This window comes from Cajanus cajan, chromosome 3 (assembly GCF_000230855.2).
Source record: "Cajanus cajan strain Asha chromosome 3, NIPB_CcT2T_4, whole genome shotgun sequence".
Lineage (NCBI taxonomy): Eukaryota > Viridiplantae > Streptophyta > Magnoliopsida > Fabales > Fabaceae > Cajanus > Cajanus cajan.
The window spans coordinates 18,379,301-18,404,838 of NC_138519.1; the positions used below are offsets into that span (position 1 = coordinate 18,379,301).

Here is a 25,538-nt window from a genome sequence, read left to right on the forward strand (position 1 = left end):
TTTTCGTTTTCTCTTATTATCTCTACAGCTCTGTCGTTTCTTCTTTATTGTCGAGTAGGTCTTTCTTTCTCTTCTTAATTTTCTTTTTCTCTTTTCTTCGTTGCTCTGTTGCTTCTTCTTCTTTGTCTTTGGGTATTATGTTTCACGCCTCCACTGTTCCACTTTGTCCCTCAACCCCACTACTTCACTCTATTTGACCTCAACTAATAAATCTTTTATGCGAAGTGAAATATCTACCTACTAAATCGATCAATCCTAGAACCTCCACCCAAGTACCCCGATATAATGATTGGTCAACTATGGATCAAAGATGGACGCAACTTAGGTTTATCGATTTCAGAAATTTGGCTCCGAAGCTGTCAAAACCAACCGCTGGTCAGACCTAGACATCAGTCTTCAACCGAAAGACACAAACATCAATTTAATGGTTGACATTCACATCCCCATCCATTTTTCTCTTTTTTCTGATAAATGATAAATGTTTCTTCTTCCCTCCTTTAAATGTTTCTCTTTTCACTTCCTTCGTATATTCAACCTAGCTTGCAGGCATCAATACTTAATCTTACGAAGCATGACTTCCATAGTACTACTCTAGATATAGGATTTGATCAACACTCAAGAGAATAAAAATAAAAATAATTTTTTTTCTATAAACATGCACAAATTAAAGTTAATATTTAGAGAAACTTGATAGAACTTTTATAGTAAATTAACTTATTTATAAGCTAATTTTAACTTGTAAATAAACGCGGCAAGATACAACCCTCGCGATGTCATCTCCAAGATTTTGTTCATCTTAGAACTTATAAGGTAAATTACAAATGTGGGCAAATGAGAATTTTCCTACTTAAAAAAGTGAAGATCGTCAATGCTATGCTATCATTATCAGCTTCCCTTCTATATCACCCCTCTAGCTACCCCATTGTTACTGACAAGCCATTACTCACATCACTATAATCTACCGCACTGAACTAAATGTTGACATTCATTATTACAAGTAGTAGTAACGAATACATTTATCTATTTCTTTTCCAAGCATATCATTGTCGGATTAGAAATTTGGAAGAAAATAGATGAACCATGGAAATTCCACAAAACCTCATATAAGAAGATATGGTACATTATGCAACCAGCAACTATCTTGATCCAAATACAATGAATGGCACCTCTCCGAGCTCTTTGATCAGTGAAAACAATCAAATGCACCTTTATGGTTTATTCAAAGTTAGTTATCCATATCTATAGAAAATCATAAGATTCAAAATAATGAACAATACTTTCAATAAAAAGTACTCGTTTTCCTCCCAGGTAATCAGGACACTCTCGAATCAATGCATTCAAGCACAGCCAGAAAGGAACATCAAATAATCGTTATAGATGCCGCTGACAAATAATGTCAGTAAGACTGATCAAGCAGCTGCAGAGGAACCTCTTGAATATTTGTAACCAAGCAGCTACTGACAACCATTGAATATTTGTAACCAAAATTTTACCTAATTTTGGCTTGCAGGCTGGTTCCAGCTCCAGGTTGTGTCCATCTGTCAGCAAAGATATACTACCAACCAAATACCGAGAGAAATTGTACTAGCAGCTCTGGTATGCACTTATGGAATTAGGCCCTAACCTTTGCAACTAACTCTTACATCCTTGACTGCAGTAACAGAAAGCACCTGCAAAAGGTATATACGATTTACTTTTCAAGTTGATAAAATGGGAGGGAACTAAATATGTAAGTCAAAAGACCACTTGAGTGAAAAGACAAGCAAGAATTTGACTTGGAATGGGAGCAGTTATAAAAAAACTTCATTCCATTCAACCTTCTTAAGGAAAAATCCTAAAAATACAAACTGGTATTTGGTCAACTATGCTCTCCATTTCATCTATAAGCTTAAGCAACTACGAAAGACCTAAACAATGGGGTTGATCATCTTAGCATCTACCGGACCTTTAGAATGATTGATACAGATAAGGGAAACTCTGCTTCAGCCAAATAATCCAGTAATATTAAGGTATTCCAAATGAAGTGATAATGAAACTTCAACAGCATTTTCAGCAGCCCACAAGCATTCTTTTATTCGGAAGAAGAAAATATATCAAAGGTAGCAAAGGAAAATAAAAAGGGGAAAGGTATATAATACCACCCTCCATTCCTCCTATCCCTAGAAAAGAAACTACATGGGTATCCAACAAGGTACAAAAGAATTGTATCTTACACCAACCAACTTAAACAGGACAACATAAGAGTTCACAGACAAGTAGACAACCAAAGTTAAACACAAACAGAAAACTGTAACATAACTAACATAATCCAATCACAACTTAGGGTACACCGAGTCTTCATCAATTATTACAAAGTAAAACCAACATCAAAATCATGGCAAAATCTCAGAACATGACGTGCATGATGTACCTATTACCAAACACCGAGTAAATCTTCATGAAGACTGTAAATACCTTTATCCAGATTTAATTGTTTGTCAATTACAAATTCAGAGTCAATTTCTATGCCCTTTATTTTTATTCGCATACAACTTACGTTTCTATACATATATAATTGATTTATATCATATATTTTAACAGCTATACAACTTTCACTATTTACCGAGACAGTATTCGCTATATGATATAGTACGTTATTAGCTTTCTGCCATTTTTTGCAATCCGGCAACTGATACCACCGCTAAATCCCATGATCTAAGCTGATAACTATGCAACAAACCTGCGCACAACAAATTTGACAGAACCCTTAACTGAAATAGAAACCCCAACACATACGCATACCAATCAAACAGCAAGGCCTTGTTCTTTGGCTTTCCTGAGCCACTTAAGCGTGCTCTCCAACGTCGAGTAAGCAGCCACATCCGTCAAGCTCTTGCTCTCAACCGCATAATCGAACACCTCATAGGCCTCAGCAACTCTCCCATCCCTACAGAGCGCCCTAACAAACGTGGCATACGCAGCCGTGTCGAGCTTCAACCCACCCTCCTTGATGACCCCATAGAACTCCACGGCCTTCTCCAACAGCCTCGCCTTGCACAAGCCGTGCAGCAGCGTGTTGTAAGTGCACGCATTGGGACTACACCCCTTCGCCTCCATCTCCGCCAGCAGCGCGAGCGCCGCCGCCGCATCGCCCTTCCTGCACATGCCATTCATGAGCGAAGTGTAGGTGACCTCATCGGGGAAGAAGCCCTTCTCCGCCATGACGCGCAGAAGCTTCTTGGCCTCGGAAACCCTGCCGGACTTGGACAGGCCGAAGATCAAGGTGTTGTAGGTGACGAGGTCGGGTTCCACGCCTTGCTCCTTCATCTTGTTGTAGACCTCGATGGCCTCGCTCCCCCTGCTGAGGGCGCAGTAGCCTTTCATGATGGTGTTGTAGAGGAAGCAATCGGGCTTGAAGCCCTCGCGGTGGAGGACGGCGACGAGGCGCGTGGCCTCTCGGAGGTTCTTGGAGTTGCAGACGTTGTCGATGAGGATGGTGTAGGTGACGAGGTCGGGCTTGAGGGTGAAGTCGCGGCGCATCTCGTCGATGAAGGCGTAGACGGAGGAGAGGGGGCGGGACTTGCAGAGGTGCTTGAGGAGGTGGTTGAAGGTGAAGGTGTCAGGGCGGCAGTGCTTGGAGGCGAATTCCTTGAGCAATTGGACGGCGTGGTCGAGGCGGGAGGCGGAGCAGAGGGCGCGGACGGCGATGTCGGCGGTGGCGGCGTCGGGGGCGAGGCCGGAGGAGAGCATGAGGTTTAGGGTTTGGTGGATTGGGGAGAGGGATTGGGAGTGGGATTGGTGGGAGAGGAGGATGTGGAAGGTGGAGCGGTCGGGGGAGAAGGAGGGGAGGGTTTGGGTGATGTGGCGGAGGAAGGCGAGGGAGTCGGAGGGGGAGGCGGCGACGGCGGCGTAGGAGTGGAGGAGGGAGTTGGGGAAGCGGGGGTCGGAGGAGGAGTTGGCGATGGAATCGAAGAGGGCTTTGGCGTCTTGGAGGTTTGGGGATTTGAATAGAGGGGGAGGGGGTTGGTTTTGTTTGGGGGGTTTCTGGGGACGGTGTTTGTTTGGGGAGTGGGGGTGTTTGGAGGGAGAAGGGGTTTGGGGGCGGAAGAGAGAAGATGAATTTCGGAGGTTGGGGTTCGCAATTGCCGAGCGGAATGAAGGAGGGATCTTCCCCATTGCTCTTCTGCTTCTGCTTCTGCTTCTGTTACCTCCGCCGGGGTTTAGGGTTTTTCAACATTTTTCTACTTTGCTTGGCTTCTGGAAAATAATGTGAACCGCGAATCACCCATTATTTTACTCCAAAAACTACTACGGTGAAAGGGCAGAGTTTTATTTATTTTTTATTTTTTTTTATTTCTATTAATTATGAGCAAAATCTTTTTTTTTTTTCTTCGGGTTAAAATTATTTTTTGAGTTAGTTTAAATATATTTTTTAATTGACTTAAATATTTTAGAATATAATTTTAATTCATCAAATTTAAAATCTATACTTTTAGTCTTTATAATTTCAAAAATAAAACATTGTTTTGATATCTCAAATTTAAAATTTGTATTTAGTTTTCAAGCTATCAAAATTATTATTTTAGTTTCTCTTAATTTATTATTATTAGTTATGATATTAGTATTTAAAAGAATATTTTTAAAATTATAGAGATTAAAAAGATAAATTTTGATATGATGTTATTTATTTTGAACTTAAACTTTTATGAATTTATTTTTTGTTATTATTTAAAAAGTTTCTTACTAATAGAGTCGTTTATGTTATGTCATTATAAACTTATGTTTCTCCTATTTTTCTAATAATATAAAATTTTGATTATATTTAAGTAAATTTAAGTAAAGATAACAATAGATACATGTTCTTACCGGAGATCTGCTGTAGAGGTGATCCGCCGAGTAAGATTGGTGAGCCTCCTTCGCTGGTACGCTTGATGTTCCAAGATGGGGGTGGTACCTGTAAAAGAGACTCCGATGATAAAGTTATGGTTTGTATGAGTGTATGTCTCGTATAAGTAATGCACGTACCTTAGTGTGGATTAGGGTTGCGTTGGGCCTTGGGTCTGAGATCAGTTGTGATCTAATTAGATAGCGGATCTCGTCTGGACCGAGATCTCCTCAGATAAGTTATGATCTGGTTAAGTGACGAGCTGACGTCACGTAGCGCATATCCGAGGTCGTCATGCGCTGCGATGCCGAGCTGGGAGCTCGGCCTTGCAGTACGGATAGTACACTAGCCCCCCGAGCTCCGAAGACCGTGGGTCGAGGAGTTAAAACTGAGCTCGTCAAGTGCCTGTGACCCCTCGTGTACGCGTGCTTGTTGAGATGTCATGTGTCATAACTGGTCATTTTCCGAAAACGTGCAAGTGGCGCGTTAATGGGGGTGACGGTTATGTAATGATGATTCGCGTTTGTCATGATGGTTTTCAATTTAATGTGTCGTCAGACGTGTCCCTGGGCTGACACGTGGCGTGACCGTTTTGAATTTGGGAGAAACCTTTTTCTCTCCCTCGCGCCTCTTCCCTTTTCACTTTACTCATTTTTCGCTCTTTCAACTTCTTGCGCACGCTGTTTCTCTCGTTTTTCTGCTCATCCTTCGTCCCCGTTTTTCCATTTCCGCCGTCGTTTCCGGTAACCCAGTCATTGTTAGGGTTGTTTTCTGAGGAAGAGTACCAGGTACTTCCTTTCTACAGTTTGCTTTTTCTTTCTTCCCCAATCTTCTTCGAGTCTTTCTTGTTTTTTCCATGGCTGGAGGGAGTGGCGTTGGTTCCTCCGCGCCTGCCAAAGGTAAGGGCAAGGCGCGGGGCAAGGCGGCGGCTACTGGAATGGCCGCTGTCGGGAAAAAGAAGGAGGTGGCGCCGCCAACGGACCTCGTTCCAGGCATTCCTGGGTACGATTGGGTTCGGCGCGAGATGGCGGAGGCTCAAAGCGTTTTCCGGTCCTTTCTTGAAGTCAATGCGGTCTTGAAGTCGCACAGGGTTTGTGACCCTTCCGTTTCCCGGATGATCCGGCTTGAACCTTGTCAGGCCGGTGAGGGCGTGTATATGGGAAAGTCTACTAACCCTCCCCATTTCTATGTTTACCAATGTTTCTTTAGGGATTTGGGCGTTTGCCTTCCCTTCACACAATTTGAGTGTGACTTTTTGAACTTTGTCAACTCGGCTCCTTGCCAGTTGCACCCCAACAGTTGGGGTTTCTTGAGGGCTTTTCAAGTCCTGTGTTCGGTCTTAGGAATAAAGGTGTCTCTTCCTGTCTTTCTTCATTTCTATCAATTAAAAATAGGTGTTCCGCCGTATGGCGTGCTGTCCTTGAGTGGGAGTAGGGATGGGGTTTATTTACTCTCTACTCCCAGTCATACAAAAATTATAACCAAGAATTCTTCCGGGTCGCCCTTGTGGATGTCGATCCCTTGGAGGACGGGGCGTTCTATTTCGGCGGGTTGCCGAAGTTCCCTTTTTATTGGTGCCCCAAACCGTCTAGGTTTCACGGGGTGGGCCAATTGAAATTGACGGCTTCGGAGGCGGCCGCCATTGAGAATCTTGTTGCGCTTCCTCGCCCGCTGGATTACAAGCTCGTCTTGTCGCTTGCGAATTCAGCGTACAAGGAGAGGGGCCTGAAGAGTGTGTATCTCGTCTTCTTTAGATTGTTAGGGTTTGTGAAAACTCTTTTTTCTGATATGTTTCATTTTCTGTGCTTGTAGGCATAATGGGCAAGAGTAAGTGGCGCGAGCTGAAGCACCGCTACAATATTACCGAGCTCGAGGTTCCCGAGCCTCCAGAGGAGGAGGTGTCCCCCCTAAAGGTCAATCGAAAAAGAAAGAGGGTCGAGAAAGAGGTCGGGGGGACCTCTGCCTCTCGTGGAGTGGAGGAGGTGACCTCCAAGGCTGCAGATGCTGATGCAGTCGATTTCACTGGGAGCTCTCCGCCTGGGAAGGCTCCCCAAATGGCCGTTGCGGTGACTACTGAGCAAGTTGCTCCTTCTGCCGAGGTAAGTGTCTTGTCTCCTTGGATTTTTCTCCTATGTTGGTTTTGCTTTTGTTTATTGAGGCGTTGTTGCTCTTTGCAGGCAGGGATAGCTGTCGAGGCGGAGGCCCCGGTTGCTGAGCAGGTCACCCAGGCCACCATGGTGGGTGCCCCGCTCTTCGTTTTTTCCTCTATCTTGTATGTTGTTATTTTTTCTTTCTTTTTTTGACATGGCATTGGTGTTTGCAGGCAGGGGATGCCGCTGAGGTCCAAGTGCCTCTGAGGTCGAAGATGTCAAACGTGGACCCCCCTGTCGTCGAGCAGGAGAAGCCCATTTCCACTTCTGTTGAGGCGCGCGGTAAGGGGCCGAGTCTCGAGGTCCCTACAGCCACGCCTGCCACCTCGGCGGCGCCGTCAGGATCGTCGCAGGGGGCTTCCCGGAGCCAGTACATAGCTCACCGCTTCGGGTAGGGCCTCACCCAGGTGCGACTGGACCATGTGAGTGCTTCGGCCGACGTGAACTCGCTGTGGAGCGCTGGGGTGACCACCGAGAAGTTCTTCCCTCGAGGTTCGTTGACCTCGGATGACCAGGGACTGATCGACGGGGCTGGGCCCATGGAAAGCTTCGACGCTGCCTAGGTTTTTCTGCAGAGAACTATGGCGATTGTGGACCACTGGAAGCATAAGTGGTCCAAACAGCAGGAGGATCTGGTTAGGCTGAGGAACCGAGTTCAGCCTCTGAAGGACGAGAACAAGGTCCTGAAGGAGGAGAACAAGGTGCTGAGTTCCGCCCTTGGCGAGGCGAAGATGCAGGGTGCCGAGCTTCAAGCAGCGAAGGGAGATCTCGCCAGGGTTCAGAAATCGTTGGAGATTGCCCTGCACTCCAACGAGAATTATGCTTCCCAGGTGGGCGAGCTGCAGGGGCTCGTCGTGTCATCCCGAGGTTGGGTGCGGAGCTTGGAAGATGAGGTGACGTCTTCCCGGGGCCAAGATCGCTCTTTGGAGGATGAAGTGACCTTTCTGAGGGGTGAGCTTGTGGTGGTGGCTGAGGAGCGTCTCCGTGACGAGGTCATTCTCAGTGGCAAAGAAGAAGAGATTGCCGCCCTGAGAGTGGACCTTTCGAAGCTGGAGGCGGAGAGGGCGGCGCTGGAGAAGAAGCTTGAGCATAAGAGGGGTTTCCTCAAGGCTACCCGCCAGGCCAAGCTCCTCGCGCCAGGGTTTGACCTTTCCGCCATGCACGTGGAGAAAGTCATCCGCTTCGGGAAGCTTGTCAAGGAAGACGATGTCGAAGACAGCTCCAGCGTGAATGCCTCTACATAGGCCAATTTTGTAATAGCTCAGCTAAAATTTTTCTGCTTTATTTTTGTGTTTCGAATTCAAGTGTAGAACTCTGGAAACATTGCTTATATATGTATTTTTTTCTTTGTCTACTTGTGTTTGCGCTTTCCTTTGCCTTTGCATTTAGGCTGGATTTTAGCTGTTTGCGCGCTTTGAGACATGCGTTCGATGTTTGTTGTATACATTTATACTTGGTGATACTTTACCTTGAGTTGAGCATGATGAGGTTCGAACTCGACCTCAATTTTTCGTTGAGTAATTTTTTGTAAAGGTTCGAACTCGAGCTTGAATTGATCATGCCGGGGTTCGAACTCCACCTTAGATTTTCGTTAAGTAACATTTTGTGAAGGTTCGAATTCGACCTTGTATTGATCATGCCAAGGTTCGAACTCGACCTCGATTTTCGTTGAGTGACTCTTGTGAGGGTTCGAACTCGACCTTAGTCATACCGAGGTTCGAATTCGACCTCAGATTAAAGTAGAGTGAATTGTACGAAGGTTCGAATTCGACCTTGTATTTTTGTTAAGTAACACGTTGTGAAGGTTCGAACTCGACCTTAAGTGGGGGCAAAAGAAGTTGGTTCGAACTCGACCTCTATTTAGCGTAAAATATAAAATAATGTGAAAAGAGATGTGAATTGAATGGAATGAGTCATTTTATTGATTTCGTAAATGTGCCTCGTTAAAAACCCTCTCAGCCAAAACCCATTTTTCTGTTTTTTGGGAGAAAAGACTGAGGCGGGAAAAGAGTGCACAGCTCATTCGTACAAAGTTCAGCTGAAATAAAACTTGAGATGCGTAGCATTCCAAGTTCGCGATATAGGTTTCTCGCTGAGTTCTTCCAGCCTATACGCTCCATTTTCCAAGTCTTCTGTAACTCGGAATGGGCCACCCCAAGTGGGCGCAAGCTTCCCATCTGATGTGTCTTTCCGTGCTTCGCCTAGCAATCGCCACACCAAGTCACCAACTCAGAAAGAGCGAGGTCACACTCGTGTGTTGTACCTACGGGAAGCTCGGAGCTTGCATGCTTCTTCGTGGATTTGAGCTTCGTCTCTAAGCTCGTCGACCAAGTCGAGGTCAGCTGCCAACTCTTAAGTGTTCTGCTCGCTATTGAAAACCTATCATTGGTGGGATTCCTCTCCGACTTCCACTGGTATCATTGCGTCAGCTCCGTAAGTCAGCCTGTAAGGCGTTTCTTGTGTGGTTGATTGGGGGGTGCAATGATACGCCTAGAGGATGCTGGGATGTTCGTCGGGCCACTGTCCTTTGGTGCTTCCTAGTCGCTTCTTGAGTTCCCGGAGGATGACCTTGTTAGCTGCTTCGGCTTGGCCATTGGTTTGGGGGTGTTCCACCGAGGTCGGAAGATGTTTGATACCAAGCTCGCGGAGGAAGTCCTCGAATCCCTGTGCGATGAATTGTCGGCCATTATCAGTAACGAGGGTGTGAGGGATTCTGAATCTGCAAATGATATTCCTCCAGGTGAATCTTTGCACGTTCTCAGTAGTGATTTTGGCGAGTGGGCATGCCTCGATCCACTTGATGAAGTAATCGATCGCCACTAGGAGAAACTTCAGTTGGCCCTTCGCAGGGGGAATGGTCCGAGAATGTCCATTCTCCACTAGGAGAAAGGCCACGCCGACATCATATGGTGGAGAGCTTCAGGTGGTTGCTGGTGTGTGTTGCCGAATTGCTGGCACTCTTTGCATTTTTGGATGTAGTCTTGGCAGTCTGACTTCAGAGTGGGCTAGTAGTACCCAGGTCGGAGTACTCTGGTTGCCATTGAGCGTGCTCCGGAGTGCATGCCATATATGCCCCGATGAATTTCTTCAATGACGTAGGCCGCCTGAGGCGCGGTCAAACATTTTAGTAGTGGGGTAGAAACGCCACGTTTGAATAGCTCGTCCCCAATAATGACGAACTTAGCCGATCTCATCCTCATCTTCCGAGATTCGTCCTTATCTTCGGGCAGGAGTCCTTCTTTCAAGTAACCCCAGATGCCTGTCATCCATCCCAGGTCTTCATTTTCACTGACGTTGACGATTTTGTCGTCCAGGCTGGGTGAGTGTAAGGTCTCCTGGATGATAGTTCGATGCTGTCCAGGCCTTTTGGTGCTAGCGAGCTTTGATAGGAGGTCAGCTCGGGTGTTTTGTTCTCGCGGCACATGCTGTATGGTGAACTTGTCAAAGGACGAGATCTGATGGGATGCGATGTGGAAGTACCGCTATAGAAGAGTGTCCTTTGCCTGGTACGTCCCACTGAGTTGTTCCACCATGAGCTTCGAGTCGCTGTTGCAACTCACTCTTCGGGCTCCGAGGTCGCGGGCTAGCCTCAGTTCTGCGAGAAGTGCCTCATACTCCTCCTGGTTGTTGGTCACCTTGAAGCTAAACTTGAGGGATTGCTCCAAAGTGACTTGGTTTGGCCCTTCCAAAATGATACCTGCACCACCACCTTTAGAGTTGGAGGACTCGTCAACGTGTAAAGTCCATACCTGGGGCTCCTCGGTAGTAGTAGGCGTGAGCTCGGCTACGAAGTCAGCCATGCATTGAGCTTTCAGGGGTCCGCGACTTTCGTATTAGATATCGAACTCGGATAATTCTACTGACCACGCAATCATTCATCCAGCGAGCTCGGGCTTTCGCAGAATTTGCTTGATGGGGTAATCAGTTTTGACTACCACCTGGTGACTCTGGAAGTATGGTCGAAGACGCCGAGCTGCGGTGACGAGTGCCAGTGCCAGCTTCTCGATCATTTGGTACCGCTTCTCCACGTCTTGGAGGACCCGGCTAATGAAGTAGATCGGTGTCTGCACTTTTTGGTGTTCTTGTACTATAACTACGTTGATGGCGCTTTCTACTACGGCCAAGTAGAGGAGGAGGTCGATTTTGTGATCCAGCCTCTGTAGGACTGGCGGAGTCGTGAGGAAGGTTTTGAAGCTTCGGAAAGTTTCTTCGCATTGATCTATCCACTGAAAGTCTTTTGGCTTCCGTAGCAGAGTGAAGATCGGCCCTGCCTTTTCTGCGAGTTTGGGGATGAAACGGGACAGGAGACTAACCATCCGGCTAGGCATTGGACCTCTTTCACCGTTTGCGGACTTTGCATCTGGATGATGGCTTTACATTTCTCGGGGTTGCCCTCGATTCCTCGGCTAGTGATCATGAAACCGAGGAACTTGCCTCCCTGTACGCCGAAGATATGCACTTCTCCGGGTTGAGGCGCATGTTGTGCTTCCTGATCTAGGCGAACACCTCGGCGAGGTCGGAAGCGTGATTTGTAGCCGAGGTGGTCTTGACTACCATGTCGTCGACGTAGACCTCCATGTTCCGCCCGATCTGCTGGTGGAAAACCTTGTCCATCAGTCGCTGGTAGGTTGCTCCTACATTTTTTAGGCCGAAGGGCATCACCCGGTAGCAATAGTTGGCGTGGTCGGTAATAAAGGACGTATGGACCTCGTCGGGCGGGTACATCATTATCTGGTTGTACCCGGAGTAGGCATCGAGGAAATTGAGGAGGGCGTGTCTTGACGCTCCGTCGACCAGCCTGTCAATGCTCGGCAAAGGGTACGAGTCTTTGGGGCATGCTTTGTTCAAGTCGGTGTAGTCGACGCACATGCGCCACTTCCCCGAGCTCTTCTTCACCAGGACCACGTTCGCCAACCATGTGGTGTATCTGACCTCGCGGATGAAGCCAGCATTCAGCAATTTCTGTGTTTCGGTGATGATGGCCTCCGCCTTTCACCGCCGACCTTTCTCTTCCTCTGGGCGACTGGCCTTGCCTCCTTGTGTATCGCTAACTTGTGAAAGATGAAGTCAGCGTCTATACTTGGCATGTCAGTGCTGGACCAGGCAAAGAGGTCAGCATTCTGGAGAATCTCCGCTTTGAGCTGTTGCCGCAACTCTGGGCTCAACTGCCTGCTGATTTTTGTACACTGCCCGGGGAGTTTTCCGATCTGGAGGTCGTCAAGCTCGTCAATGGGGCTTGGCCTCTCGTCATGGGAGTCGGATCTCGGATCGATATTGGTGATTTGCACGTGGGTGATGTGAGCCACGATGGGGGGATCCTTCTTGCTTTGCTCGCCGGACGAGGATATCTTCAGACTCTCGGCGTAGCATTGCCGAGCTGTCTTCTGATTTTCTTTGACGGAGATGATCTTACCGTCACTTCCGGGGAACTTCATGGTGAGGTGTGGAGTGGACACTACTGCTCCAAGCTGATTCAACGTCGGCCTCCCAATGATGATGTTATAGGAGGTGTTGGCTTCCACCAGAAGATATCGGACCATAATTCTCCTTGTGTCCGAAGAGGTTCCGAAGGTGGTCAGCAGGTCCACGTATCCCCGAGTGTGTACTCGCTCTCCTGCAAAACTAACTAGGGGCTCTGTGTGAGGTTGAATGAGAGAGTGGGGGATATCTAACCTGAGGAAGGTCGGCCAATACAAGACATCTGCTGAGCTCCCCTGGTCTATCAGTGTCTTGTGCACCTCCCAATTGGCTACCTCCACGGCTATGACCATGGGATCATCCTGGTTGGGACTGACGCTGGCATAGTCACTGTCGGTGAAGGTGATTGGTGGTGAGCTTTGGTGTGAAGCCGAGGTAGCGGAATGGACACTGTTGATATTGCGCAGGTGTCTCTTCCGGGCTGAGCTGGTGGCACCTCCCCTTGCGAAACCACCTGCAATTGTATTGATTACTCCCCGTAGGGGAGCTGATCCTGATTCTTGACTTACCTCGGCTTGTACTGCTCCACCGGCATTTTGCTGAGACCTAGAGGGTTGGTCCGTTTGAGCTCCTGAACCGCGACCTCTGCTTCGCCCTCGTCCCCTATAGCCTCCTCGATGACCCTGCTGTCGCTGGACATATTGGCCGAGGTGACCTGCCTGGATGAGCTCTTCAATATGGTATCGGAGTGTGCGGCACTCCTCAGTAGTGTGACCGTGATTCCTGTGGTACCGACAGTGCTTGGACTTGTCGGCATTGTTGGGGGTGTGACCTGGTGATGGCAGGGTGAGCAGGTTTTTGTTACTGGCCTCCTGCAATATGTGTACTCGGGACGCGTTCAGGGGAGTATATAAGTCATATCTCCCCCCTTTATTTGCCCTAGCCGACTTCTTGAACTGGCTATCATTGTTGACCTTGATTTTGTCTTTGTGACCCTGTTCTGTCTTCATTGGTCCTTTGCCACGAACCTGGTCACGAGAAGTGGAGTGCTCCTCCATCTGGATGTAGCCCGCTGCGCGGGCACGAAGCTTGTCCATGTCGTGAGGGGCCTCACGGCATAGGCTGTCGACAAAGGGCCCAGGCTTGAGTGCCATGAGCATGGCATGCAGGGCGACCTCAGGGTTCAGATTTCTGATCTTAACCGAGGTGGCCGCAAATCGCTCCATGAATGCCCGAAGTGGCTCGTCGTCGTTTTGTCTAAGACTGGCCAGGGCGGCGGAAGTGATGTGGTGAGGTCGGCTCGTTGCATACTGCGCTGTGAATCGCCTGACCAGAGTGCTGAAGTCGTCGATTGACTCAGCGGGAAGCTGGGAGTACCAGTTAAGTGTGGCCCCCTTGAGCGAGGTCGGAAAAACCCTACATAAAATAGCATCATTGTTAGTGTAGAGGTTCACCTGTGTCGTATACAGGTCGATGTGCTCACCGGGGTCCGTCGTGCAATCATAGCGATCGAGGTGGAGAGGCTTCCACCCCTGAGGGAGTGGTGTCTCCATGATGTCGTCCACAAAGGGATGACGGCGAAAGGTTGCTTGACCCCCTGTGACATGAGTTGGGGCTTTGCTGACTTCATGGGCCGACTTGTTCGTCGGAACATGAGACTGATGCGTGGCAGGTCATGGAGTCGGTGCCCTAGTCGCAGTTTGGGGCTGAGAGACCGAGTGCCCTTCTTCCTCATGGAGGTTGCTCGCCTCAGGAGGATGATTAGAGGGTCGTCGAGGGAGCTGGGCGCGAATCTGCTCTTTTTTAGCGCGTAGCGCCGCTAGATCAGCTTCATTGGCTGTCCACATCGCTGCTAGGTTAGTTTCGTCCTGGGCTCGCATGTTTCGCAGATCGGCGTCGTGTTGCTGCCGCATCTGTTCAACCTGGTCGATCAGTCTCCTCAATGTGGCTTCGTTGTCCATGGTGGTTGAGTGATATGCGTCATCTGTTGCGTGTCTGTTATGGCTTCTGGTGAATACCATAAGCGTGGCCGATAAGAGCTGTCTTGATCGGCTCCACGGTGGGTGCCAAATGTTCTTACCGGAGATCTGCTGTAGAGGTGATCCGCCGAGTAAGATTGGTGAGCCTCCTTCGCTGGTACGCTTGATGTTCCAAGATGGGGGTGGTACCTGCAAAAGAGACTCCGATGCTAAAGTTAGGGTTTGTATGAGTGTATGTCTCGTATAAGTAATGCACGTACCTTAGTGTGGATTAGGGTTGCGTTGGGCCTTGGGCCTGAGATCAGTTGTGATCTAATTAGATAGCGGATCTCGTCTGGACCGAGATCTCCTCAGATCAGTTATGATCTGGTTAAGTGACGAGCTGACGTCATGTAGCGCGTATCCGAGGTCGTCATGCGCTGCTCGGCCTTGTAGTACGGATAGTACAATACATAAAATTAATTATAAATGTCACAAAAATTATATAATTTTACATTTATTAACTCTTTTAAAAAACCTTTTTTATTACTTAAAATATAATAATGTTTTATGATGTAAGTAAGCATTAACTCGGTCTAGTGCAAGAAATTTAGATAATTTATATATAAGTTTAAGTTTAAATTATATTATATTATTGTCATTATTAAAAAAAAAAGTATGAGTAAGTGCACACAAATAATATATTTGAGGGGATTTAATTGTATTATTAATATCCTAAGCTTTGTTTAGAATATTAACAATAACTTTATCTTAAGAGTTGCTTAAGTTTAAGCATTTGTATCTTGAAATTGTTTTTAGCTTTAAATATAATTTCTATTTTTGTAAATATTATTTTTTCACTTTCAATCTTTGTAATTTTTTTTTTCTATTTCATTCCTAATCTTTTATAATGTTTCAATTCCTGTTAAAAGAAACATGTGTGACAAACATGATACACATTATAGTTGTTATATTTCATTTCACCATTATAGGTAAATTGATTTTATTTTTTTAAACAAAATTTCAAAATGCATTTTACTGCACCCTAAACCTTCACCCTCGCATCCATGTTTCCTCTCTTCGATCCAAATTTGATGTCGCAAAACCCAAACCTCCTAATCCCAACCCTAACCCCCCAACGATGAGCAACTTCTCACAATTTGCAATCTCGGCAACAGCGTCAAGTTTTTCCTAAATGACCATCGCCTTTGTGAGGTCATTATCAGTTGTCACCTCACTATGGAAAAGTTCAACCTCACGCTCAGCTAGTCCCCTGTTGTGCAAGAGTTCATGTGTCATTAGAGCGTCCACCACTATGTTGGCACCATAACTTATTTCGCCTTCTCCAAGGCCAAGAAGAACTACATCAATTGGCTTAGGACACTAAGATCATCAACACCTATTGTGACCACTACACCATATGAACTTCAACTTATCAAACACCATACCAACACAATACACCTAGCATCTTAGTATTCAACTCAACATCTTAACATCTCAGATTTTCAACATAAACAACACAATATACAACTCATTATAATATGCAACTTGGAGTACAAATTACAATTCAGCAACACAATATACAACTCAATAACACTATGTGTTATTACACATTTCAACATAGAAGATCTCATACAACAAAGGTAAAAAGTTTTAGTGACTTGACTTATCGAACCAACAACATAGAAAAACTTTTCTTTTCTAGGTCATAACAATACATCAACTCAAAAATAGTTTATCAGATGTTGTCGCTTAAACTAAGGTGTTTGGCTATTATGGCAAGTGCACTAGTCATAGAGGTAGCTAGTAGTAAGTGAATATTGTCTCCTAAAAGACTTGTGTAATAAATGACAATAAGTACAAATGATAACTAACTTAGACAAAATAATACTTCATTAATTGTGTTGGTTTATAAAAAAAAAAAAAAAAAAAAACTGTGCAAAAGAGGTAAAGTTCTTTTTGGGTATTTTGTCAAATAGTTAAAAGACAATTTAGATTAGAAATGATGTGGTATGTTAATATTGGGATTAGACTTCACCGAACCTCACTCTCATGCATTTTAATTACTCAAATCTTCTTTTACATTTAATGTTAATATCAATCCACTGGTTACTCAAACCCTAATTCCTTAAAAGAAGGAGTCTAAGTTCCTTTATTAAGCATCAAACCCTTGAATACTTAATAAACAAACTTGCATTAATAAAAAAAAGGGTTTAAGACAACTAATGAGTCATGTTCTATTCCTAGATACAAGTTTCATAAGGTATTTTGTTTTATAAAAGATATTTTCCAATACCTAATGAATCAAATATCAAGCTATGGATGATCACTTTACAACAAGCATTAAGACTAGAAAAAAAAACACTAACATTGAAATTGAAAGACATAAAGAGCACAAAAAAGAAGATAAGATCAATGATGGAAGATGGAGAGTCAAGGAAAATATTTAAAGTGATGAAGGAAGCCCTAACGACCTCCAAAATAACCCCAAAACTCGTCCAAGTCGAGAAAGAATGAAGAATGCCCCCAAATCCCTTGAAGAGAGAAGGAAAAAGTGAGTCAAAAGTGTTACATCATAAAAATGGTGTCCAATGTAGGTTGACCCACGCCTGACGTTGGCTTAAAAAATTGAATGGTTGCTTTCTACCAAGATTGCACTTAGTGTGGGTAGTGTGGCACCTAACACTAGTGAAATAGGGACCTTTTGCCAAGCTGGCACAAAACACAGGTAAAGTGGCACTCGATGCTAGAGAGCTTGATGCTCTTTGTTAGGATGGCGCTAGGTGTGATAAGAGTGGCGCCCGACTTTGTAGGATTTCATTATAGTTTTTAAAAAATCTTTTTTCTTCACTTCCATGTATCCTCTCTTGCTTGGTTTGCTCCAAATTTACTTCCTAATCAAATGTTAGACAAAAAATAAGGATTAGTGATATAATTAGATGATGTAACCAATATCCACTTAATTAAAAAAAAATCATCAAAAGAAGGGCTAAGGTAGTTAAAAGCTAAAGAAAATATGATTTTATTTATGTAAAATGACTAATAATTATAAGTAAAAACTAACATTATCAAAAGGTCAAGTGCAACCATCAGGTGTACTACAGGTTGGGAGTGGTTCTATCACAACATTGGTATGCATCAACCAAGTCTCTATATGGAATAAGCTCGCCACCTATCATCTTGGTACCATGCACCCTTCCAGCACTTGCTTAGGGATTTAGGCTCTCGACTCCGTACCTTATTCTATTGGTCGCTTTTTAAAAAGTATGGCTCGACCTTTCCTCTATATTGTATCAACTAAGAATCTAAATGAAACAATTGTTTTTTTTAAAACAACTCTTCACTTTAGGAGCCAACTTTCTCATTTAAGGGTTTTCATCATTGGACTCTTATAGCATCACAACTCATTCCTTACAATGAGATATTTTAATGTAAAAAACAACTCATTCTTCTATAGTTCTAATTTCAACCCATAAAACATATATTATGCATCATCAACTTAGAATATCAATTGAAGTTACAACTTGATCAACTCAAACAACACATGTTTATATAATGCAATACACCTTAAATCATCATAATGCATCACAATAAAATCATCTAACTCAAAGTATTGAAAAATAGGGTTTTTTGTTGAGTGAAGTTATTCTCATTAAGTGACTAACCCTTTCTAGAGATCGCTAAGCAAACTAAACTCATTGTACCTCTATTCGTTGACCAACCCACCATCTTTATGGATTCTCTCATTAAGTGAGTCATTCTCACTCAACGAACCCAACTCTCTTAGGGTCATTCTTGCTCAACGACAAAGGTGTCACTCAACAAACTTTCATAATGTTCATCGTGTTTATGCATTCTTGTTGAGCCACCCATGCGTTGCTAAGTAAGAACTTGAATCCTAGATTCCCAACCTCCATATATATGTTGAAAGCTAGTTAAGCAAAAATGCTCTGCACCACCATGGTGCATGCATTTTCCAAACTTCATCCCACCATCATACACCACATGCAAACCATAAACCTTCTTTTACACATCATGAACAACATGAAAATAATCACAAATGCCACATGTAATAAGAACACAACATAGATCTCCAACCATTGTGATTTAGTTCCACAACCCCAAACCACCATCTTCACCAACAATTTCAATCAACTTAAAGTCAATGCAAAACAACTCAAAAGAATCAATCTACAAACTCCCCTTACCTCAATTGCCTACGAAAATAAGAAAAATCAAGGAAAATGGGAAGAATCATGAGACTTGTAAAGGTCAACTTCTTTTTATGATTTCTAGCTTCTTAAGTGTGTATCTCAGCTTCTACTACTCAATCTCAACTTCAAGAGAAGATAAGAAAGCTCTTGGTGGAATTAAAATGAAGATCTTAATTGTTTCTTTGGCTATAAAACCTTTTTTTTCTAAGACTCTTTCTAGAACTTAAGGAAATAATCTTATGTAGTTCATATTTTCCTAAAGCCTTATATGCCTTCTCTCGTTCTTAACCAACTTTAATTTTAACTCAAATAAGTCTTAACAACTATACTCTTAAGGATTTCTTGATCCTCATAACTCTCATAAGCAACATAAAATGCATCACAACAACTTAAAACATCATAAAACAACACATATCACCAATGTATAAAGGTCAACCATATAGTGTTACACAAGACAATCTAGTTGATAGTAGGATTACTTAATTTTAAACTATGTATCTTATATAAGATATTGCATCTCATAATAAAAAATTTTCAAAGCATCAAGACTAGGTGGCGAGGCAAGGTGTGTGAGATAGACAAGGTGGATCAACTTTCTTGATGTTTGGGCTAGTGTGTAGGACAACAAGGCAAGACGTGAGATCCTTCCAATTAAGCGACTTTATGATGTTTGGAGTTGGTGTGCAAGGCAAGGATGTGGTTAGGCGAGGTTTTGAGGTTAAGAGGCAAGACATGAGGTTGAGTGGTGAAGGGTTGAGAGAGAAAACGTGAAGGGTTGAAAAAGGGAAAGGTTGGTGGAGGTAATGCGAAGGGACAACCAAAATGAAAAAAATGTTTAAAATAAATAAAAATTCACACCTCTATCTGAATTTAATTTTCCTCAACGCTATGTTTAGTACTAGTAAAACAATGAAGAAATAGCAACGAAAGAGAAGAAATAACTGATAAAAAATAAATTTTCTTGTTTGGTAAATATGAATTTTGTCAGATGAGAAATTTACAAATGTGAGTCCTATGTCTGTAAAATTTCTTCACAAAATTGAGAAAAAATAGCAAAGATAAATACGTGTCGTGTAATTTATTCGAATAACAAAAGTTTTTATTCAAATAGTAAAACCTTTTATTCAAATACAATTTTTTTTATTTGAATAAGAAGTTTTGGCTTTTTGGTCATAATAAAAAAATAAATAAAATTACTGAAATAAATTAATTAAAAAACTAATTACCAAAATGAATAATTTTTGTAACGTAGGATGTAGGAGAAGTCAAGGAAGGTGACAAGTTTGGAACATGCTTGCATGGTACTAGCAAGCTTCAGAAAAGTTGTAGAAAACATGTGTGAAGCTGCAGAAAAACATGTGGAATGCTGCATAAAACGTGAAGTTGCAAAAGAAAATGTGAAAGCCTGCATAAAACGTCAACTATGTTGGAAACTTTAGTAAGGCAAAAATTCATCATAAAACGTCAAGCTAGGTAACGTTTTGCATGCATGCACAAAATGTCAGCGTAGTTGACGATTTTCCTGCATGGTCTGTGCGAGGCCAACAACTTGACACATGCAAGCATTGTTACAGAGAGGCATAATAGAGAGGGAGCATGCATTGGAACAAAGAGGGAGCATGCATTAGATGCAGGCTGGTTTGACCAAAAAATAAAAGAAAGCATCACCTGGCTTAACGACTTCTTTAAGCCATGCACTCGTCACTTCATCTCTGTTTTACTGCTTCTCTTCAGCTTGGGAACGTGAAGATTCTCTTCTTCACTTTGAAAGAAGGTGAGGGTGAGGGGGAGAGGCATTGCTGAGGGAGAGCGACAAGAGTGAAGAGCGAAGAAGGAAGAAGAAAAAAAAGAAGAGAAGAGAGGAGAAGAGAAGAAAAAGAGAAGTAAAAAAGGAGAAGGTAATAGATTTTTAGGTTATATTTTTGTTTATGTGAAATAAATTTTTGATTTATAGTTTTAATTTGGAATTAAATTTGTTGTGTGGTATAAAATATGATGTATAAGAAATTAATTGTTTTGTTAATTAAATTGAGGTTTGAAAATGTAAGTTTTTTTAATTGTTTAAAATAATTACATGTCGTTAATTTGATGTATATTTTTATAAGTTTAAAACTTATATATGTGAAAATTTTGGTGATGGTTAAATTTTTATGCATGTAAAAATAATTATGTTGTTAATTAAAATGAAGAATTAATATTATTGTTTGTATGGTTTTAATTATATAATAATAATTTACTAATATAAGAATATTTTCTTTAGGGTTTAGACTTTTTTATGTTTAATTGTAAGTTAATTTTAATAGTAATATAATAATAGTAATATTTGATATTTTGTATATATATTTTTAGGTTATAGATTTGTTTATGTGAAATAAATTTTTGATCATTAGTTATAGTTTTAATTTGGAACTAAATTTGTTGTGTGGTATAAAATTTGATTTATAAGAAATTAATTACTTTGTTAATTAAATTGAGGTTTAAAAATGTAAGTTTTTTTAATTGTTTAAAAGAATTATATGTTGTTAATTTTATGTATATTTTTATAAGTTTAAAATTTATATATGTGAAAAATTTGGTGATAGTTAAATTTTTATACATGTAAAAATAATTATGTTGTTAATTAAAATGAAAAATTAATATTATTGTTTGTATGGTTTTAATTATATAATAATGATTTACTAATATATGAATATTTTCTTTAGGGTTTGGAATTTTTTATGTTTAATTGTAAGTTGATTTTAATAGTAATAATAATAATATTTGATATTTTGCTAATAGATTTTTAGGTTATAGATTTGTTCGTGTGAAATAAATTTTTGATCATTAGTTATAGTTTTAATTTGAAATTAAATTTGTTTGTGTGGTATAAAATATGATGTATAAGAAATTAATTATTTTGTTGATTAAATTTAGGTTTAAAAATGTAAGGTTTTTTTTAATTGTTTAAAAGAATTATATTTTATTAATTTGATGTATATTTTTATAAGTTTAAAATTTATATATGTGAAAAATTTGGTGATAGTTAAATTTTTATGCATGTGAAAATAATTATCTTGTTAATTAAAATGAAGAATTAATATTATTGTTTGTATGGTTTTAATTATATAATAATGATTTACTAATATATGAATATTTTCTTTAGGGTTTGGAATTTTTTATGTTTAATTGTAAGTTGATTTTAATAGTAATAATAATAATATTTTACACGCGCAATTGTTTTAATTTGTATAATTTTAAAATGCCTCGTCAAAGAGTTAATCTGAGACTCATTGATGATTCTTTGTTGACTATACAATCAATTCACATGTCTGAGCACATATGGAATAGTGCGCCTCATAGAGTTTTTCGTATTAGAAGAGCTATCAAAAGCGGCCATTGAGATGGGCCAATTCATGACGAAGTGAGACATTATCTTGCACAAGCAAGGATGTTGAGAGTGGTAGAAATGTCATTCTTTTCTATTGACAACCAGTGAATTTTAGCATTAGTTGAGCGGTGGAGACCTGAAACACACAGTTTCTACATGACATTTGAAGAGTGTACAATTACATTGGAAGATGTTTCAGTTTACTTGGTCTTAAGGTACATGGAGACCCAATTACTAGTTATTCTACATATAGATGGGTTTCACTTGTTGAAGATTTGTTTGGAATTACACCACCACCAACTGAAATTAAAGGTGGAAGGCTTAAAATGAGTTGGTTGATCAATACTTTTTTGATGTTTCCATGCATGTGCATAGCATGCAACAAATGGAACGATATGTTCGAACTTATATTTTAATTGCGATTACTTTGGGGTATGCTTTTCTCGGACAATTCTTCAACTCTAGTACCTATTTAATATTTGGTCATGTTAATAGATTTAGACTAATGTGGCCAACTTAGCTAAGGATCATCTTTGCTTGCTCATTTATATAAAGAGTTGTGTTTTGCTACTAATTATGACAATAAAGAAATTAGTAGAGCATGTGTTTTATTGCAATTGTGGACATGGTGTCAGATGTCATATTTTGTACCCCTAACTGCATCACTAAATATTGTTGGCATTCCTTTAGGTGAAAGGTAATATTTTAAATTAAATTTCCATATTAAATATTAGATTTAACATTAGATAAGTATTTTTAAGGTGGAATAGTGCCTTGCTCATTTGTAAAACTTTCATATTTTCAAGTGGAATAGTGTCTTGCATATGACACAAAGAACTCTTGCACAGATTTGCGATGCGTTAGATAAGATGAAGGAAAAAGATGTACATTGAGAGTTTTTGTTAATTACAAATTTAATGTGGATATGTTGAAATTAGTATTCATTTATCTCTTTTTGTGTTTTTTATGTGCAGTTTGTTTCGCAATCATACCCTCAATATTTTTATTCTCTACCACCATATTGTGTAGAGAACATAAATATTTGGAGGGCGGTAGTGCCATTGATAGACTTTCACATAATTAAGTATCATCATGTTGATCGTGTGATGCGCCAATTTTACATGGTACAACACATTCCTCGTCCTCCACATCAACCAAATAATTTTCACGATCTAACTTTACATGGCAAAGATGATATTGATTTGCGAGTTCAGAACGCTATCTTTATACATGAGTGGGAAACAAGGTTAGACTATATTTGAACACAAGAGCCTTGTACTACTACACGTTTAAGTAGTAGTTTATAGTACATGGTGTGGTATAAAAGACACACCAGACGTTGGATTGGGCGGATTATTGCAAAACAAGGCTATGTGATAAGTCATATTTAACAATAAATGTTTTATAATTAAGTTGAACATGTAAAATTAAAAAAATATTTATTTATAGGAGGACACTATTAAGGAAATGTATCATAAGGTGAAAATAGAACCTAGAAGCAGTTTTTCAATGGAAGAATTGACTGATAATCTTGCTAACTGCTTAGAGGTATACAATGAATTCCACTAATTTCAATATCCCTCTATAGGTGCTCCACAACAATTACAAGATGACCCTAAACCAATTATTGTTGAAGATATTGGTGCGGGCCGACGAGAGGGTCATGACCTTAGACATCGACGTAGGCGTGTAGATCATGAGCCTGTAGATATATTTGTGCCATCACATGATCCCTCTATAGGTAGTTATTACACTTATCCAATGACACCATCTGGGGATTACAGTCAGTATATATATACTTCAAGTGATACTAGTAGAGAAAGTTTTACTTCTACCACGTAAGTTTCATCTCCATGTGATACATATTTACCACCTTCATCTAGTACATATGTTTCATCTCCACCAACATACACTCTAAATGCTTATATGGGGAACGTGATGACTTTATCATCACCTTATATATAAAACTTACACACATGACGTATATATTACATGACCTAAACTCTAGATACACTACAAGAAAATGACGATTTTGCGACGGTTATATGACCTACATTGCGACGGTTAGAATTGCCGCAAAGACAACATTGCGACAGTTTGGGAACCGTCACAGAATTGTCCGTCACAAGGCAATTTTGCGACGGTTATCAGAACCGTTGCACAAACTGTCGCAAAATTAGAATTGCGACCCCTGAAGCACCCGACGCAGTAACTGTCTCTATATTAACATTGCGACCCTTTCATCCACTGTCGCACCAACTGCCTCTAAATTAATATTACGACCCTTTTTTTACTCGTCGGAAATTATAATTTTTTTTAATTTTAATAAATTTATTAATGTAACAATTCTCATATTCGGCCTCTCAAGGGTTCTATTTCACGATATTTCATTGTTTAGCATGTTGTATCCTTACTTGTGTAATTTCTGGGAAACTTCCCAAAAGGTCACCCATCCCTGTACTACTCCAGGTCAAGCACGCTTAACTGTGAAGTTCTGATGAGTAAGTTACCGAAATATATATGTATGTTGTCAGTATAACTTGTACAAATTAATTCATTTAAGTCATCCTCAAATATACAATCTCATATTTGTACTATAATAATAATATATAATAATTTTATATTACGAATAATAATAATAATAATAATAATAATAATAATATATTTAGTTATTCTTTATTTATATGTTCTTACTTTTATAACTAACATCTACTTATTTCTATTTAAAAATATAATTTAAATTATTTAATTTTATAATTTATAATGATAATATAATTTATAAAATTATAAATATTTATTTATTACATACTTATAAATTAAATTTTAATATTTTAAATAAATTATTAATTAATTTAATATATTTATTTACCTTAAATCAAACATATAAAATTCAAAAAAATGTATTTATCCTTGTTTTATTTTCTAATTATCAACTATTAATAAAATACTAACTTAAAATCTTATCTAATTATATATAATATTCTCATATCAAATTTAAAACCAGATATTAGTTATACAAAAATATTAAGATCATATAGTAATTGTCAATAAGATTTTAGTTAAATAATTTAAAATAATTATTGTTTCAATTATACTATTAATTAGAAAATAATTTATTCCAAAACTAATTAATTTTTTTATATTAATTATTAGTAAAATTTAGTAAATTTTAAATTAACAATTAATTGGATCGATGAAATTCAACACACACCATGAGTTATTGAGCGGAATAACTTTACCAAGAGTTATTTTGTAAGTTATCTTAAATCAAACATATAAATTTGAAAAAATGTATTTATCCTTGTTTTATTTTTAATTATCAACCATTAATAAAATACTAACTTAAAATCTTATCTAATTATATCATAATATTTTCATATCAAATTTAAAACTAGTTCTTACATTTTCGACAAATATAAATTTTTCTGAAATATTCCATCAATAATATAGCTTTTCCTACAAAAATTTTCTCATCGAAAATATAAATTTTCCAACAGATTTAATTTTGTTTTATAAGAAATCATCTTCGATTAATATAAAATTTTTGTATATATGATTTAAGAGTAA

The 25,538-nt window shown here is 40.4% G+C and overlaps 1 protein-coding gene across 2 annotated transcripts; it reads right to left on the bottom strand.

The window, feature by feature from the left end:
* Window positions 1-967: 967 nt before the first annotated feature.
* LOC109790611 (Tetratricopeptide repeat (TPR)-like superfamily protein) lies at window positions 968-4,250 on the bottom strand. 2 transcript variants are annotated; one of them, XR_014432312.1, is made up of 2 exons: window positions 2,603-4,250; window positions 968-1,670 (listed from the first exon to the last, which is right to left on the bottom strand). XR_014432312.1 is itself a non-coding variant. In XM_020349797.3 (2 exons), exon 1 carries the CDS (start codon window positions 4,153-4,155, stop codon window positions 2,785-2,787), a length of 1,371 nt encoding a protein of 456 aa, XP_020205386.1. In that variant the 5' UTR covers window positions 4,156-4,250; the 3' UTR covers window positions 968-1,670; window positions 2,782-2,784. The 2 variants fall into 2 exon arrangements, 1 of the variants encoding a protein (XP_020205386.1); XM_020349797.3 differs by having other exon boundaries at window positions 2,782-4,250.
* Between the last annotated feature and the right edge of the window lie 21,288 nt (window positions 4,251-25,538).

Bases quoted from the DNA above. Each gene is read 5' to 3' on its own strand.
- LOC109790611 (XM_020349797.3), bottom strand. From the start codon at position 4,155: ATGGGGAAGATCCCTCCTTCATTCCGCTCGGCAATTGCGAACCCCAAC.